The sequence below is a fragment of the Emys orbicularis genome, chromosome 16 (assembly GCF_028017835.1).
Source record: "Emys orbicularis isolate rEmyOrb1 chromosome 16, rEmyOrb1.hap1, whole genome shotgun sequence".
Taxonomy (NCBI): domain Eukaryota; kingdom Metazoa; phylum Chordata; order Testudines; family Emydidae; genus Emys; species Emys orbicularis.
This window is the reverse complement of record NC_088698.1, coordinates 9,044,888-9,061,534: the sequence shown is the minus strand read 5'-3', so window position 1 is coordinate 9,061,534 and position 16,647 is coordinate 9,044,888. Positions and strand designations below refer to the sequence as shown.

Sequence of the window (16,647 nt, the reverse complement as noted above, 5' to 3'; positions counted from 1 at the left end):
TGCCAGTCACCCCTTCCCTTCCTCCGCCATCTAGCAAACTTGAGCGAGCTGCTCCTGCCAGCTTGGGGATAGAAAATCTGACTCTGGTATCCTGCCTGGCCGTGCAGCGCATGAGCACTAGGCCATAATGTTAGCAACAGAGCACGTAGCCCTTCAAAGAATGGGACAAGGGACCCTGACAAACATACCTTCATTCGCCGAATGTCTATGCTCCTGCTGCTTTCGTTCAGTCTGGCCATTAGTCTAGGTCCCATAAGGAATAACGAGGAAAGGGAGTCACTTGTTCATCTGTATTATCCATCTCCCATGAACCCAGAGCATTCCCAGCTCTGACTGTATCCTCAGGGATTGTGCAGCCGCTGATCCTCTTTCCTAGCCTCCGCCCCTTCTTGAGGCCCTATGGAAAAGTGGAGGGATGCAGTCCTGCATCTCCCTGCTCATTAGCTGTCAATGCTCCCTGGGCAGGGCCGGCTCCAGGCACCAGCTTGGCAAGCAGGTGCTTGGGGCGGCCACTTCGGAGAGGGGCGGCAGGTCCAGCTATTCGGCGGCAATTCGGCGGACGGTCCCTCACTCCCGCTCGGAGCGAAGGACCTTCTGCCGAATTGCCGCCGCAGATCGCGATCGCGGCTTTTTTTTTTTTTTTTGGCTGCTTGGGGCAGCCAAAACCCTGCAGCCGGCCCTGTCCCTGGGACAGCCCCACTTCCAGGAGGCACAAAGGGCATGGTCCTCAGCCATGTTGTTAAAAGCCAGCAACCTCCTCGCTGCTTTGCGACGGCGTGTTGAAACCCTGGTGCATCCAGTCATAGCTCAAAGACATGGGGATCTCTAGAGAGGGTCATCTCCAAGCTTAAATAGCTGGGTTGTGAAGGGTAGGATGGGGTTACAGACCAGGCCCACAAATAAAGACCTATGACGAGGGTCTGAGGCCAGCTGGTCCCTAGCAACCGGGTGTTGTGAATGTATCTAAACAGGCTGTCTTTACAAGCGAATGCAATTCCATTGCCGGGCCCCACAGACCTGGCCCTTGTTGAATAACAAAGCTCTGTCCCTCAGCTGATGACCATCTTTTTCCTCCTAGCCTGACCCTTGGAACACGCACATCTGGAAAGGGGTCAATGGGACTCCCACCAAAAAGAGAGCCATCGGTTTTAAAAAGCTGGCCAAGTAAGTACACAGGAGTAGCTACCCCCACACACTAGGAGCCAGAGCATCGAGATGCAGCACACGGACCGTTTACTGTTCAGGTTCTGTGTGGTGGGGCTGCCGTGTGCTCCTTGAATTACTGCTGCGTGGTCAGCTCCTCGCTCACCAGGATTCCCCCAGTGTCTTTTGAAGGCCTCTCCTTTTGCCATGTCATCTGGTGTGGCACAGGAGAGAGGTGCCCGGAGAGGTGGGCAGCATTTGGGGCCTGCCACTGGAGCAGTAAATGGGAGGGTGAAGGTATAAAATAGCTAAAAATCCTCATTGGGTCTCTTCCCACAAATCAGTTCATTCTCCAGCAATGTCTCTCTGGTTGTTCCAGCACTTGGAGAGAGACTTCAGACGGCTCCTCTTCCTTCCTCTCTCTGGGGTTATAAGGCCTGATTCTCCTTCCTTCTCCCCCTATGACAATGATGTAACTCCATTGCTGTTACTCCCAATTAGCACTGGTATAAGTGAGAGGAAACTCGTGCCACGGAATCCTCCTCTTTGCTATTTGGGATACTTCCGCCGATCGCTCCCCTGCAGCTCGTGGGGACCAAACCCTTTGTGAGTGTGAAAGGAGAATGGCATGGGGAGCCTTTGTACATATGGACCTAAGAGAGGGGCTCAAACCAGGATCCTGGATCTGGACAGCCCTGGACATTTTGGAATAAAACCTGGGTCCATATGTCATAGCTAGTCCCCATCCCTTCCATGGGCAGAACAAGCCCCCTAGAGATGGATACCCCGGAATGCTGACCAGGGATCTGCCCAATTGAGCTGAGCAACTTTGGACAATCTTGATATTTTATTCCTGGTCTGGAAGCCTCCCCACCATGGGGGTGGGGCTGGGGGAGGTGTCCCAATAGGGGAGGCAGAGTGGCCTAGTGGAGAAAGCACTGGACTAGGTAGGACTCAGGAGACTTGTGTTCTATTTCTGGATCTACTCCTGGCCTGCTGGGTCACCTTGGGCAAGCCACGTCATGCCTCTGTGCCTCAGTTTCCCCATCTATAAAATGGGGAGGAGAATACTGACCTCCTTTGTGAAGTGCTTTGAGATCTACTGATGAAAAAGCACTATATAAGAGCTAGGTGATATTATTATTAGCCAGTAACATGCATGTTATGTCACAGACGACCTGACCATGGTCAATGGTGCTACACAATCATCTAGACACTGCTAAGTCTGTGTCCCTGTTGTTGTGACTCTGTTCTCATCCGATAGCCCCCATCTCTTCCATTAAGTTAGTTTCCATGGTGCCACCATGAAGCCACCGTACCAATTATACATTCTTGGGGCCAGTGCCTGGCGCATGGGTTTCAGCAGGAGTCTGGGGGAGGTAGAGGATTCGAAAAGATTAAGTGAGCTATTGAGTTAGAAGAGGACACAGTGGCTGTTAATTATAACTGCTCTGTGTGTGAGTACGTAATTGATAAACAGCTTTATAAAAATGTGAACTTGGCAGGTAGGATTTTTAAATAATGTCCCCCCCATTGTTCGTGGTGTGTAGGTGGTTTTAATTTTTTTTTGTAAATTTACCATTAATTCTGCCTGGCTCTGAGCTAATCTGCTTTTTGACTGCTCCCGCGCACAAGATGGGAACGGCTGAGCGAGCAAAACATTCCTGACCAGGTGGGGTTTCGTTACAAGAGGATTTAGACGCTGTCCAGAACTGGTTGCAAAGGAGCCAGACAGTTCCTCTCTCAGCTTCCTCCTGGACCCATCTGTACTTTTGCTAAGATCTGATCAGTGCCAGGGCCGGGGAGGCCAGTGGCATCTGAAATGAGTGGGTGAAATTGACATGGAAGGGTGAATTCAGGAGCCGTGTTATAGCAGCAGGTAACAACCATAATGAATCAGACTGAAAGCAGGATAGGAACTGGCCAGAGGCAAGTACCTTGAGACCACGGCGGCAGGCGGGACTAGTCACCCAAATACGTGCGTGCTGTCTCGGACGGGATCGTACTCCAGATGCCCGGCCCCTCCCGCTAGATGCACCGCTGCTGTTATTCTGCTATGTTTAGCACGCTAGCTCAATCAGAGCTAGTGCAGTCTGTCTACTCCAGCTGGAAATGGCACCTCCAGCTCCGGTGTAGACGTACCCGTGGAGCTGCTCTGAGCTGGGTTAGAGGACACAGGGCTTGACACACTAGTGGGCCCCATCTACACTAGCGCTAGAGCTGGTGGAGATGAACCAATAGTAGTAATGGTGGAAAATTCTGGGGCAAAAGGGGTTTTTATGTAGACAAGGCTAATGGGTGCATCTGCTCAAGGAAATCGATTCCAGCTGCAGGAGACGAAAGGCAGGTGGTTAGAGCCCCTGTCCTGCAGCCATTTAAAGGGGAGTAAGTTGGCTCCTGGGGGTGATCCCCATGGGACTGTTCCTACAAGTCAAGTTATGCCCATAGGTGCTGTCCGCACTGGGACATGACGGTGAGAAAAATGCAGGGTTTTAAGTGAACAAACGCCCTGGCTGATTGGGGAGAGGTCAGGTTCAGTTTAGTTAATAATCAACACTCTTCCCAGAGCAGTGGGGGCCAGGGGTAAGTCCTGGGCCCTGTGCACAGGGAAGGAAGTGTGTGTTTTTTCTTATTCAAACAAACTCAAAAGCCTTGTTGACGCCCCTGTTATTGAAAACAAAGAAAACAGCCCTTTCCCAGATACTGTCTCGGCATGCATGAGTGCAAGAGATAAAACATTCTCTGGAGGTCTGAGACCCGAGAACATGAGACCGCAAGCTGGCAGGCTTCCCTTAAAGCCAGCAGTATGCGGGTGTGTTTCCATAGGCAGCGGGGGACTGGTTCCCACTGCCTTGAGCCCTGGGCAGTTACGTACAGCTGTGCAGAGCGTCGAAGGCTGCCTCTCCAACCAGGGAGGGGCCTCCAGCCGCTACAGTTGGCTGTAAATCATGGCTGAGTGAGGGCAGTGGCTGTTTAAAACAATTCCTCTTACTTTTCCCCAGACTCTAGAACTCTCAACCCACGGTTGTGAACTAATAACCCCCCTGTGATCACACAGCCGTGCTTGAAATCCAGGCGAGAGAGAGAGAGAGAGAGATGGGGGGAATTGCAGACTGGGCTTCGCATGTCCGAGGATCTTATCGAGGCTTCTACTTGCTTTCCAGAGCCGTGAAGTTCTCTGCCAAGCTGATGGGGCAGGCAATGGCCAAGAGGGTCAAAGCAACCATCCTCTATGCCACGGAAACGGGGAAGTCCCAGGTCTATGCAAAAACCTTATGTGAAATCTTCAAGCACGCTTTCGATGCCAAGGTAGCGTACCAGCTCTCTGCCCATGGAGAAGAGTGCATGGGGCTGTATGGCTTACGTACACCGGGCCCAATGCAACGAGCTGCTGGGCACCCTCAACTCCCGGGGACTTTCCTAGGAATTGCAGGCCCTCAGCACCTTGCAGGATTGGGCCCTGGGACCGGTTAAGAGACAGAGGCCCGGAGGCAAACGAAGCTGCCTTCAATTTGAACACATTTGGAGAGGACTTGTGGCCCAGTTTTGCCCTCTGTTACCCATTTAGCCCCATGGAAGTCCCCAAGAGGAGCAGAATTTGTCTCTCCTTTAAGTCTCTGGGCCTCCTCTCTTAGCATAATAGATTGGATCTCAGCGTCAAGTTCTCTGCCAGAGCCTCAGGCCGAGCTCTCCACCAGTAGAATCGCACTGAAGTCAGCGGAGAGACTGGCCCCTAGCTCTAAACCCAGCCAACTGAACGGCAGCAAGTCTCCCTGTGCGAGGGGCCATCACCAGCATCTCTGTCTGTCTCAGGTGATGTCCATGGATGAGTACGACATAGTCCACCTGGAACATGAAACCCTCGTCCTGGTGGTCACGAGCACCTTCGGCAACGGAGACCCACCGGAGAATGGGGAGGTAGGAAAGGGTTAAGAACTGTCCCAGTACCGCACATGGCAGTAATGGTGGGGGAGGAGGAGCGGCACCCATTTCTAGGCCCATTCATTATGGAGAGGGGGGAGCATGGGGCACTGGTCAAAGCACATGGCTGGGCATCATGAGACCTGGGTTCTTTCCCAAACCTGCCCCCCACTTGCTGCGAGACCTTAAGTTTGCCTTAGTTTCCCCATCTGTAGAATGGGAGAACATCTGCCTCGCCCCCAGGGAGGCTGTGAGGTTTAATTAATTAAAAGCCTGCTCTAGATCCCATCAAAGTCAGTGGAAGGACTCCCATAGATTTCAGGGGGTTGGACCAGGCCCTCAATGCTTAGAGACCCTCTGATGTACGGCACCACGCAAGGGAAAATGATGATTAACCTGCGGATGTGCTTGGTGCTGTATGAGCCCTCAAGGCCCCGGTCCTGGCCCCGGCGGGCTTACAGAGCAATAGCTGAGTTCAGTCCCAGCGCACGGTGCAGATGACCCACGGTTGGGTCCCACTGGTGAAAGCAGGTGGGGGCCTCTGGAGCGGGACGGAGCAGCCGCTTACCTTCGGGGTCCTGTAGGACGGCCGGCGGAAGTGACGACCCTGCTGTTTCTCTCTCTAGAAATTCGGCTGTGCGATGATGGAAATGAGGAATCCCAACTCTCACCTGGAAGAGAGGAAGTAAGAGACTCAGACAAGAGCCCCACATCACTCCCACCCCAGCAGAGCTGGCCCGTCCCTGGGGAACCAGGCACCACCTCCCCCCCCTTGGGTTAGCTGGCCTCTGTCCCAACTGAGGCTGCAAGTTTATGGCCTGGGGAGGGACTCGCAGGTACTCAGGCAGCCAGTCCAATGCTCTAGGTAGCACTGGCCTTTCCCCTCTGGACCAGGCTGAGGTCACAGGTGAAACAAACCTTGGCAATTTCACTCCACTCCACTGCCTGGTGGATGTTTGTCTGGCCTCTGGGTCTGTAGGGACTCAAGTAAGAGATCAGGTCAGGTGGGCTCTGCTGAGGGAGGGGAATGGGGGTGGAATTGGGCCTGGCATGTCCTGTGCTTTGCTAGATGAGGAGGAGAACCAGGCCAGGAGCTGCCCTGTGGCCCTCCCAGAAGAACAGGACCCTGGGCAGTTGCTTGTATGTAAAGCTGATCCAGAATTCCAGTGTTTGGAGGGTTGCAGTGCAGGCCTGGCTCTAGGGGAACGAGTCTATATACCTTCCCTGGCATTAAATCCCCTTGCATGTCATCCCCTTTCCTCCCTCCAACAAGACACTGGGTCCAGCCCAGCAGATGTTCCTGGCCTGGTAAGAGATGGGGCCAGGAGAGGGCTGTTACACTTTCCTTTACGGATACCATTCCTTTTGGTTTGTTTGCCACGGGAGCGAAGTCGGTCACCCCGGCAGAAACGCACACCTCTGGCCAGGGCAGGAGAGCACTTGTAGGGAGAACCAAGCACGCTGGAGCAAGAGCAAGGATGGTCCATTGGAGAAGGTGCTGGCCTGGGGCTCAAAAGACGCATATTCAATTCCTTGCTCTGCCACAGACATCCCGTGTGGCCTTGAGCAAGTCACTTACTGTACGTCTCCACGGCAAACAAAACAGGACGTGGCAGCAAGTCTCAGAGCCTCTGTCAGCTGAGTCAGGCTCGCGCAGCGAGGCTCAAAATAGCAGTGTAGATGTTTGGCTCTGCATGGAGCCTGGGCTCTGAAACCCGGGGAGGGGGAAGGGTCCCAGAGCCAGGCTCCATGCGGAGCCAAATGTCTGCACTGCTAATTTGAGCCCCACAACCCAAGTGGCTTGAGCCGAAAAACTGCCACGAGGTTTTTCTGGTGTTTAGCCGTACCCGCTGTCTGCCTGGGTGAGGAGGAGAGAGAACCGTGAGGTGCTCAGATCCTTTGGCAGTGAGGACTCAAGGCAAACTCCTGTTGCCACAAGACTGAACGCAGAGCCCAGAGACTGTCAACTAAAGATGGGCCCGCCCCAAACCCAGGATCCAGCTGCTCCGGGGGTTCTGAATCTGGATCCAGACTTGGTAGTTGTGCCTTTCTCTAATAGCATCTGTAGCAGGGAGTTACCTGGTCTGGCATCAGGCCTGTCTGCTGCCTCAGTTTCCTCCCTCGGAGCATTTATCCTCAGCCTCAGAGGCTGCTGCAGTGCTCTTATGCAGGAGCTTTCAATGCACTGCAGCCCTGAGGTCCCGCAGTCCTCGGGCTTAGCCAGCGTTCTCTCTTGCTGGGGCAAAGCCGGACCTCTGAGGGCCCCTCTGTCCTTTTCAAGTGTCTTTAGCCCTTTACTGGGCTCGGCTCCAGCCCTCTTGGGCTCCTACCACTCCGTCCCTTCTTCCCCTTGTTAACCGCCAATGGCTGCAGCCACGCATGGGCTGGCAGCTTGGGGGCACCTATGCCCACCCTCTATGACAGGTCCATGCCATAACCCAAACTGCCCTGTCTTCCCTGCACAGGGCCTCTTCCTGCTTGATCTCCCAGGTCTGCTGTCCTTGGAGTCTTTCTCCTGACTAGTCACCGGCCACCCTTATATCTCACAGCAGGCCTGGGTCTTAGTCACACATGACCCCTGCACTCTCATTCCCTTTGCCAGGGAAGGTGGGCTAACCTTTTAAAGGGCCAGCTCACCCTGTGACCGTACCATACAGATAAACACCACTAACGCCGAAATGGAGCCAAAACTGGGCTCACAGCTGGCCTTTGCACGGACCGCTTTTCGTAGCATGGACCACATCTTCACAGAGTCTCATGGCCCTCTCCCCTCCCATTCGCCCATTCGTCTCATGGCCCTCTCCCCTGCTAGCGATAACGGGATATCATCCCTGAGGCAACCCCAGCAATCGCTTACATGGAAAAGGACAAGAAACTATGGCGTGTATTTTAGCTTCTTTTGATGCAAATTAGCTGCTGCAAACGAAGAGGAGCCAGCACTCTGCAACCAGCCACGTGTCTGTGGACCAACAGCAAGTGCCCCATGAACTACTGGTCATCCACGAACCACAAATGTGTAGCTATGCTTTGAACATACAGTAGTAGTTAAATCAAATTACCACTAGGTGGCAATGTTTCACAGATTTCTCTTCTTCCAGGCAGATCTATATCTGCATTGCCAGCCCTTAACATTGAGATTATTTAAAAATAGTAAATGTCTCGTTCTTTTTATTTGCCTTTAAGCCTTGAAGGATCACATTTTTTAGCTCTTCTCTGGAACCAGAAGGGCTGGTAACTTTCTTTAAAATGCTGAGATTCTCACGTGACTTCAGATGCTGGGGTTTCAAGGAAGACCCCGAATATAGTGAAACTCACCATAAAATCGCTTTAGGTGGGCTGAAAGGCCTGGGGATGTTAGAGGGGTTGGCCGCAGTTTATTGCAGTGTTGTGCAAAAACACCTCTAAGGCGCACGAGGGCTGTGGTCAAGCTAAGGTTGTGTCCTTCCTTTAAGGAAGTCTAGCTTGGGGTTAGAGCAGGGGACTTGGGAGTCAGTTTTCTGGCATCTGTTACTGGCTCTGCTACTGAAGCAAGATGAGACTTGGGCAAGTCACTTAACATCTGCCAGAGTCAGTTAAACATTTGTAAAAAGCTTTGAGATCCAGGCTGCTGCAGAATGGCAAAGTGTTAAACATTTATTGGCTGCTATTATTATTTTAGGGGTGAAGTACAGCATATTCCACTTAATTGAGACATCCGCTCCCTGTGAAGTCTCTTGAATTAACATAACGAGGATAGTGAATGGTAATGTCTGCTGCTTAGTCAGGACAGAATTAGCATCCGGCCGGTGATAAGTGGGTTTTAATCAGATGTTAAAGAGGTCGGAAAGTCTTGGCTCTAGTCTTTTCCTTCAGAAGTGCAGCAGATAACACGCTTGTGCAGAGCAGTAATGTTAGTTATTTGCACACTGATTGTGGTGGTGTTGCAGCCCCAAAGTGGCCTACCTGCTATGCGGACATGTGATGTGACAGATCCCTACAGGGCTCGCAATCTGAAAACCCATTACGGTTTTAATGGCCTCTTCCCCAATGGGGACAGCTGATGGAACAGGACAATAGGCCACCCCCAGAGGTGCCGCCGGGAAAAGGATTCTGCTGTGGTGTTCATGTGTGTCGCCTCCACGCTGGACGCTTGCAATACACCGTGTTACGGGGTATCCTGGAAGGAGATTGTAGTTGAGCTGTGAGGTGGACAGCAATATAGAACTCACGTGTCTGAGCTCGGCACTGGCTGCTGCAGTCACTTCCAAGAACAATCTGAGCTGTTGGCCACTGTCTTTAAGGGCCTGCACAGCCTGGAGTCTGACTATATGACAGACAGTCTCAGTCCTCCATGTCCCACAAAGAGCTCTGAGGACGGTCTTGCTGTTCGCATGGACCTCTCCAGTACCCGTGGCTGGAGTTTCTCAGTACAGGACACTCCCCACTTGACCGCTCTCTCTGGGGGAAGCCACCAGAACCCGGGGACAGTGACCTTCCGATCAGGAGGTAGAGCGCACTTGTTTATGTGCTAAGGTCACCGTTTCTGAATCTGAGTGTCTAATGGCACTGGATTCTCAATGGGGCCTAAATCCCTGAGACGCCGTTGGAAATCCAACCCCGAAAGCCATATTTAGGGGCCTACACTTCATAAGGATCTGTGCTTGCTGGAGGGGAATGGAAATACCTATAAAAACCCCAACCCAACCTTCCAGCGAGTCATGGACCTGCCGCTGGAAGCCAGGTCATGTAAAACCCTTGCCTGCTACACAGCTGAGTAAGGCCTGGGTGCAGGGCTCTGCTTCCCTCACTACAGCTGATGCCATGAACTGGGGACCTCCGGAATGTGTGAGTCTCTGCAGCTTGAGCCAGGCTGGCTAGTCAGGGCTTGTAACAGACTCGCTTCCTCTGTGCATCGGGAGGCATGTAACATACACTGAGCTCCCTGCTCTGCTGTCGGCATCACTAACAGCCTCCCCGGGGGCAGGCAACAGCAGAGCCCTGAACTCAGGCCCTGGCTGGTGAGAGCTGCCCAAGCTGCGCCCCAGTTCCCAGCACTCGCCTGCCCATCCTACCGCTGGCCTGGTAGCAGGTGTAGAGGTGCCGCGGCGCCGTAACGCTTGCTGTCGTTGCTGCTTGCAGGAGCTACAAGGTCCGTTTTAACAGCGTCTCCTCTTACTCGGACGCACGGAAGTCTTCGAGCGACGGGCCTGAAGCCAGGGACAACTTTGAGAGCACAGGGCCTCTGGCTAATGTCAGGTGAGCAGGATGGAGAGGGAGGTTGCTGCTAGCTTCCTGAGGGCTCAGCCTGTCTCCAGCAGGCAAGGAGAGAGGACACTGCAGCTGCTGCAAAGGGCCCAGTACCCCATGTTGTGGGGCCTGCCTGCCCTGTAGGGCACTCAGCTGGCCTAGTGTGGCACTGGAGGCACTCCCTGCCTCAGTTTCCCTTCTCTCCGGGCCCCTTAAGAATTCCACAGAGTCCAAAAGGGTGTAAGACGCAGTCCCCCTGCTGGGTTCTGCTTTATTAAATCCCCAAATAAACTTGAAATAAAGTCTCTCCCTTGGGCTCAGGGGTCGCAGAGCCACTGATGCTGCCCTCCTCTTCCGAGCTGTGGGCTCTGGGAGCTCCTCACTCTGGGACCCCCTCCCTGGAACTGAGCCCTGATGGCTTTTATCTGGCTCAGGTGCTCGTTGTTCAGTTAACTACCTAGATGGGTTCCTTCCCCTTAACTTAGCTGGCCGGGGTAGCTTGGACCGGGGTCCCATGGGGTAGCTTGGACCGGGGTCCCATGGGGACCGGCAACCCCATGACACCTGCCAAGCGGTCCTGCAGTGCCTCAAAAGTGGTGAGCACAAACCTCCAGGCAGTCTGTTGAGAACCAGGGCCCAAGCCCCAAATTGGTTGTGAGTTCTGTACTTTGATTTCACCAACCAACCACCAAGTGTGAACTCCTCAAGCACCGTAACAGCCTCACCATGCAGTCCCAGACTGTCCCCTGGGGTACTTCGAATCCTCTGTCTTACCACCCAGCTAAGCCTGCCTCTGTGATTGTCTCACACCAACCAGCACAGCGCTAGTCAGGTTGTGCCCAGTCCCAAAGGACCAGTCACTTACCCCAGGTCAATTGCACCTTAGATCTCACACCAAAGACAACACATGAAGCCAACCCTATCATAAACGATCTAAAGATTTATTAGATAGGAAACAAGAGAGTTATGTACAAGGTTAAAGCAGGTAAACACACACCCAAATGAGTTCAAGCTTAACTTTCAAAAAGTAACCGAAATTTCTATAAGAAGCAAGCTCTATGGGTCCTCTAGGGCTAACCCAGGCTAAGCACTGGGGATCTTTTAATTATGCCTAGTAATCCTTGCCCCCCAGAGCCCAAGCAGCATAAAGAGAGAGGTCCTCCTTGTTGGGGCTTTTTATTCCCTTTCCCTCTTGCGCTTTGAGCTGCAGACCCAACTGACAGGAGGAATTCACTGTCATAAAGGAGGGAGGAGAACAATCAGTGTTCCACAGTAGTCTGGTGTTGATGGGCCTGGCTTGTTGGCCAGGACGTAACAGCTTCTGTTGGAGATCAGCACTTCACACTAGTTCCTGTCTCTCTCCTGTCTGGGGATTTGCAGTTACAGAGGCAAACAATGCAGAACGCTCAACTATTACCTTAGAACACGGGCTACAGCTGTTACAAGTGAGATTAATGCCGGCAGCAACTCCCAAGCATTCCATAACGTCTAAACACATTATTCTAGTTCTGACACCTGCTTTAGCAATACTACCACCCAGGGGAGCCAGACTGGCTCCAGAGCTGTATTTGTTAGTGTTCAGTGGAGGCATGGGGACCTGGGCATGAGCTGGCACCTGGTCTGCCAGCGCCACAACCCCCTGTAGCAAAGATCTCCTCTAAGCAGCTGTGCAACAGGTAAATAATCACCAGCTCCCTGAGCTAGCCTGACTCCATGTCTCTGTTATATTCACCCCCTTCTCCTGACTGACTTGGTCAGTGCACCCTGACCTCTGGGGTCCCTGGGAGACCAGTCACAAGGCATCACCCCAGACCCGCTAAGACTAACAAGCTGTGACTCTCTGTGCTTGGTTCATCTACATCCCATAGCCGTGTCAGCCCCGCTCCCGCCTGGCACCTTGCTAGCCAGATCCCACCAGTCCCTGCCAGGCAAAGCCAGCCGTGCCCCTGCTGCCCTGGCATGGCCTGGCAATGCCTGTGGTGGTTGATGCACCCGTGGCTGTTTCCTCCCAGAACTGGTGAGGCAAAGTTGCCTCTGTAGGGATTCCTCCCTTGGTTTCAGGCAGGGGAAGGCTGAGCCCTGATGCCCTGGTTTGGGGGGCCCCGACGGCTGCAGAGGGGTTTCAGTGCCTCTCTTTTTTGCTAATGCTGCAGGGCCCGCAGGCCGGGCAATGGCATGTGGGTGCGAGCCAGGAGACGCTGCCCGCTCTGCCTCCTGTCTCTGCTGTCATCCTCGGGTAGCTGCAGCTTTCCGGTCTGCTTGCAGGTTCTCGGTGTTCGGCCTAGGATCACGTGCCTACCCCCACTTCTGCGCCTTTGCCCGTGCCGTCGACACCCTGCTGGAGGAGCTGGGAGGGGAGCGCATCCTCCGCATGGGGGAGGGGGATGAGCTCTGTGGCCAGGAAGAGTCTTTCAGGACGTGGGCCAAAAAGGTTTTCAAGGTAGTCTGCTTCCTTCGTCTTTGGGAAGGGGGGCGGGGAGATTCAGAAGGGGGCGGGGGGAAAGAGCCTGGGAAGCTGCCATTGGGCAAAGCTGCTTTCAGTTAAAGTCGGGCCTGAGCTCGCCCCCTGGGTCCCCAGCACCCTGGCACATTGCAAGTCCTTTGGAGTTCACAGCTTTAGCCGTCCCTGCTCTTTGTGAGGGTCCTGCAGCAAAGCAAAGAATCAGAGACCTGGCTCCTCAGGCCTCCTGCCTGTGCACCGCAGCCCCCGGGGGCCTAGATGGCGCGTGGGGACCAAGCTGGTTCGGGTGGCACAGGGGGCAGTTAGGAGCCCCGCTAGAGACCTAGAGCAGAGCTCAGGGTAATGCGGCCCCTTCTCACCGGGCTGGGGTGTCTTTGAGGGTTTGGAGGAGGTATCTAAGTGCATTCTGGGAGGTGGGCTCTAGCTTTGGGTCTGGATCGTGAGCCGCCCAGTATCCGGGTGTTTGGACCCCGGGTTTTGGTTCAGCCAATGTATAAGGAGAGGAGCCCTTGGCCAAATTGGGGTGTGAATCCAGTATTGCCAGCCCCACGTGTTCAAAAATCACGTCAGGCAAAAACAAATTGGAGACCAAGTTAACAATAGATTCATAGATTCTAGGACTGGAAGGGACCTCGAGAGGTCATCGAGTCCAGTCCCCTGCCCGCATGGCAGGACCAAATACTGTCTAGACCATCCCTGATAGACATTTATCTAACCTACTCTTAAATATCTCCAGAGATGGAGATTCCACAACCTCCCTAGGCAATTTATTCCAGTGTTTAACCACCCTGACAGTTAGGAACTTTTTCCTAATGTCCAACCTAAACCTCCCTTGCTGCAGTTTAAGTCCATTGCTTCTTGTTCTATCCTTAGAGGCTAAGGTGAACAAGTTTTCTCCCTCCTCCTTATGACACCCTTTTAGATACCTGAAAACTGCTATCATGTCCCCTCTCAGTCTTCTCTTTTCCAAACTAAACAAATAGTCAGCGTTGAGTTCCATTTACTGGCCTTCTGGTTCTTGAGCCATTAGTGGTCATGGCTTTAAGCTTTCTTCCACACCATGAGGACTAGAAATTTACTCCTTTTATTTTTAAGGAAAGTTGATAGTCTCTTGTAATAACCTGACTCCAGGAGCTGGGGCATGAAAGAGAAACCTCAGAAACCATGTGAATTGTGGTCCAATCACGAGAGCTGGCGAAAGAACCTAGGTGTGGAATCTGGACACCTTCAAACTCTGGAGGTGGTGGGAACCAAGGCCTATTATAAAAAGAAGGGGCCATTTCAGATTCCAAACACCCCAAACTCTGGGGCGATCAGAACTGGGCTTCTGGTTTAAGCCCATGTGCAACTGAGGAGGGCGAGTTCTAGGGAATATCCCCTGTGTTTGTGCGTCAGGGGAGAGGGGGTGACGCTGACACTAACAGGAGATGTGCCCATGCACCACTGGCAGAACATCCCCCTGAGATGGACCAGGGGAAGCTCGCATAGCCTCCAGGCATGGTGCTACACCCTAGCCAGCGCCGTCCCGCCCTCCCTCCTTTCGGTAATCATTTGGGTGGGCGTGGTGTTGGCTGAGAGCAGGCGGTGGCACCTCCTAGGAGCCAGGCTGGGCTGAAGGCCTGGCTGAGCTGGGGGGTCCCCTGACAGCCTGGTGTGTGCTGCAGGCAGCGTGCGATGTGTTCTGTGTGGGAGATGATGTGAACATTGAGAAGGCCAACAACTCCCTCATCAGCAACGACCGGAGCTGGAAGAGGAGCAAGTTCCGCCTGACCTACGTGGCTGAGGCCCCCGAGCTCACGCAAGGTACGGCCGCTTGGTCACCAGGGGGCTTTGAGCATGGGGCAGACCCTGGGGCAGATGACAATCCTTGGGGCCAGTGGTGGGCTTACCTGGGGGAAGGGTGCAGGGCACCCTGGACAGAGCTCTGCTGAGACCCTCTCTCTGGGTATCCGACTCTCTCTTGTCCATATCTCACCCTCCCTCAGATATGCCCTGTCCCTGCTCCCTCCATTCTCTCCCTCCTGCCCTCTCACCTCCCTCCCTCTGGTTCCTTTCTCCTGCTCTCTTTTCTTCCCATATCCTTCACCCGATGTCCAACCCTATCTCTGGATAGAAAACTCCCCCTTGTCCCTGCCCCTCCGGCCCCCATTCAACTTCAAGCCCCTCCCCTCCCCCCGAATGGCGCATTGTGGCCTGGGAGAATTCCACTGAAGTTCTGTCTGGTTTTGCCTCTTCACCACCCGCTCTAGCCGCAGTCAGGGTGGGAAGCCCACGGTCGGCTGGAGGAAGGGGCTGGAGACAGGCAGCTGCCGGCCTCTCAAGCTGGCGGAGGGCCTGTGCCAGGGCAGTGGTAGGCTAGGGCAGTGCTGAATCTGGCCTGCCTGCTGCTGCCTCCTCTTGCAGAGCAGACGCACTCATTGCTGAGAGGAAGCAGAAGAAGTGGAAATCCAGGAGTGCTCTATGCCACCTGTTTAAAACTCTCCCTCCCATGGCGTAGCCCAGGGTGGGGCCCACCCACTAAAACACAGCACCATAGAGCGGCTCCTGCAGCTGGTAAACGCAGCGCTGCCTCGGCTCCTCCTGAATTCAGATGCCCAGTTGCCAACCAGATGGCATGTGTTGTGTTAGGAATGAAAGGAGTGTGTATGTTCATGCGGCTGGTGGTGGTGGTTGTTCCTCCATCCCCCTGGTTACCTACCTGCTGAGAGCAGGGAGCTGCTGCAATCATTCGCTCCTTTCACATGGCCCCGAAGGCTCCCTGAAGCTTACCAGCAAAGGCCCTGTGGGTCTCCCGTGGGGTGGAGCAGCAGGCCCCAAGCCAGGGCAGCCCTGGAATCACTCGGCTGCTGCATCCCAGACCAGGTTCTGAAATGCTGAACGTGGTGGTACCCAGACAGATCCTGCCCTCGTCAGTCTCCGCCGCTTTCATCTGATTGGATCTTCTCATCCGCAGGTCTGTACAGTATTCACAAAAAGCGAGTCTATGCCGCCCGGCTTCTCACGCGCCAGAATCTGCAGAGCCCAAAATCCAGGTAGGATTGACAGCCACACATCTCACCCATATACCCATGAGGCACACACACAGTCTGCCCTGGTACATACACGTGACACACACACAGCTCTCTCCAACTTCTTAATTCCAAGCATCTTCCGCTCTACTCTGCTCTGGTTAGGCCTCAGCTGGAGTATTGTGTCCAGTTCTGGGCACCGCATTTCAAGAAAGATGTGGAGAAATTGGAGAGGGTCCAGAGAAGAGCAACAAGAAGGATTAAAGGTCTTGAGAACATGACCTATGAAGGAAGGCTGAAAGAATTGGGTTTGTTTAGTTTGGAAAAGAGAAGACTGAGAGGGGACATGATAGCAGTTTTCAGTTATCTAAAAGGGTGTCATAAGGAGGAGGGAGAAAACTTGTTCACCTTAGCCTCTAAGGATAGAACAAGAAGCAATGGGCTTAAACTGCAGCAAGGGAGGTTTAGGTTGGACATTAGGAAAAAGTTCCTAACTGTCAGGGTGGTTAAACACTGGAATAAATTGCCTAGGGAGGTTGTGGAATCTCCATCATTGGAGATTTTTTTAAGAGCAGGTTAGACAAACATCTGTCAGGGATGGTCTAGATAATACTTAGTCCTGCCATGAGTGCAGGAGCCTGGACTCAATGACCTCTCGAGGTCCCTTCCAGTCCTAGAATCTATGAATCTATGAATCAATCAACCAGGCCAGGCCTAAAGTGTGCCCTGCGTTACAACATAAGAACGGCCAGACTGGGTCAGACAAAAGGTCCATCCAGCCCAATGTCCTGTCTACTGACAGTGGCCAATGCCAGGTGCCCCAGAGGGAGTGAACCTAACAGGTAATGATCAAGTGATCTCTCTCCTGCCATCCATCTCCACCCTCTG

The 16,647-nt window shown here is 53.5% G+C and overlaps 1 protein-coding gene across 2 annotated transcripts in view; it reads left to right on the top strand.

The window, feature by feature from the left end:
• Positions 1–16,647, top strand: part of NOS1 (nitric oxide synthase 1) — a 59,082-nt gene that overhangs the window by 33,700 nt on the left and 8,735 nt on the right. For both annotated transcript variants that reach the window (XM_065417934.1, XM_065417933.1), the window contains exons 12-19: positions 1,079–1,164; positions 4,308–4,452; positions 4,957–5,061; positions 5,691–5,749; positions 10,183–10,299; positions 12,556–12,730; positions 14,416–14,554; positions 15,705–15,783. In XM_065417934.1, the coding sequence (XP_065274006.1) occupies positions 1,079–1,164; positions 4,308–4,452; positions 4,957–5,061; positions 5,691–5,749; positions 10,183–10,299; positions 12,556–12,730; positions 14,416–14,554; positions 15,705–15,783 (905 nt within the window). The remainder of the gene's footprint in view (positions 1–1,078; positions 1,165–4,307; positions 4,453–4,956; positions 5,062–5,690; positions 5,750–10,182; positions 10,300–12,555; positions 12,731–14,415; positions 14,555–15,704; positions 15,784–16,647) is intronic.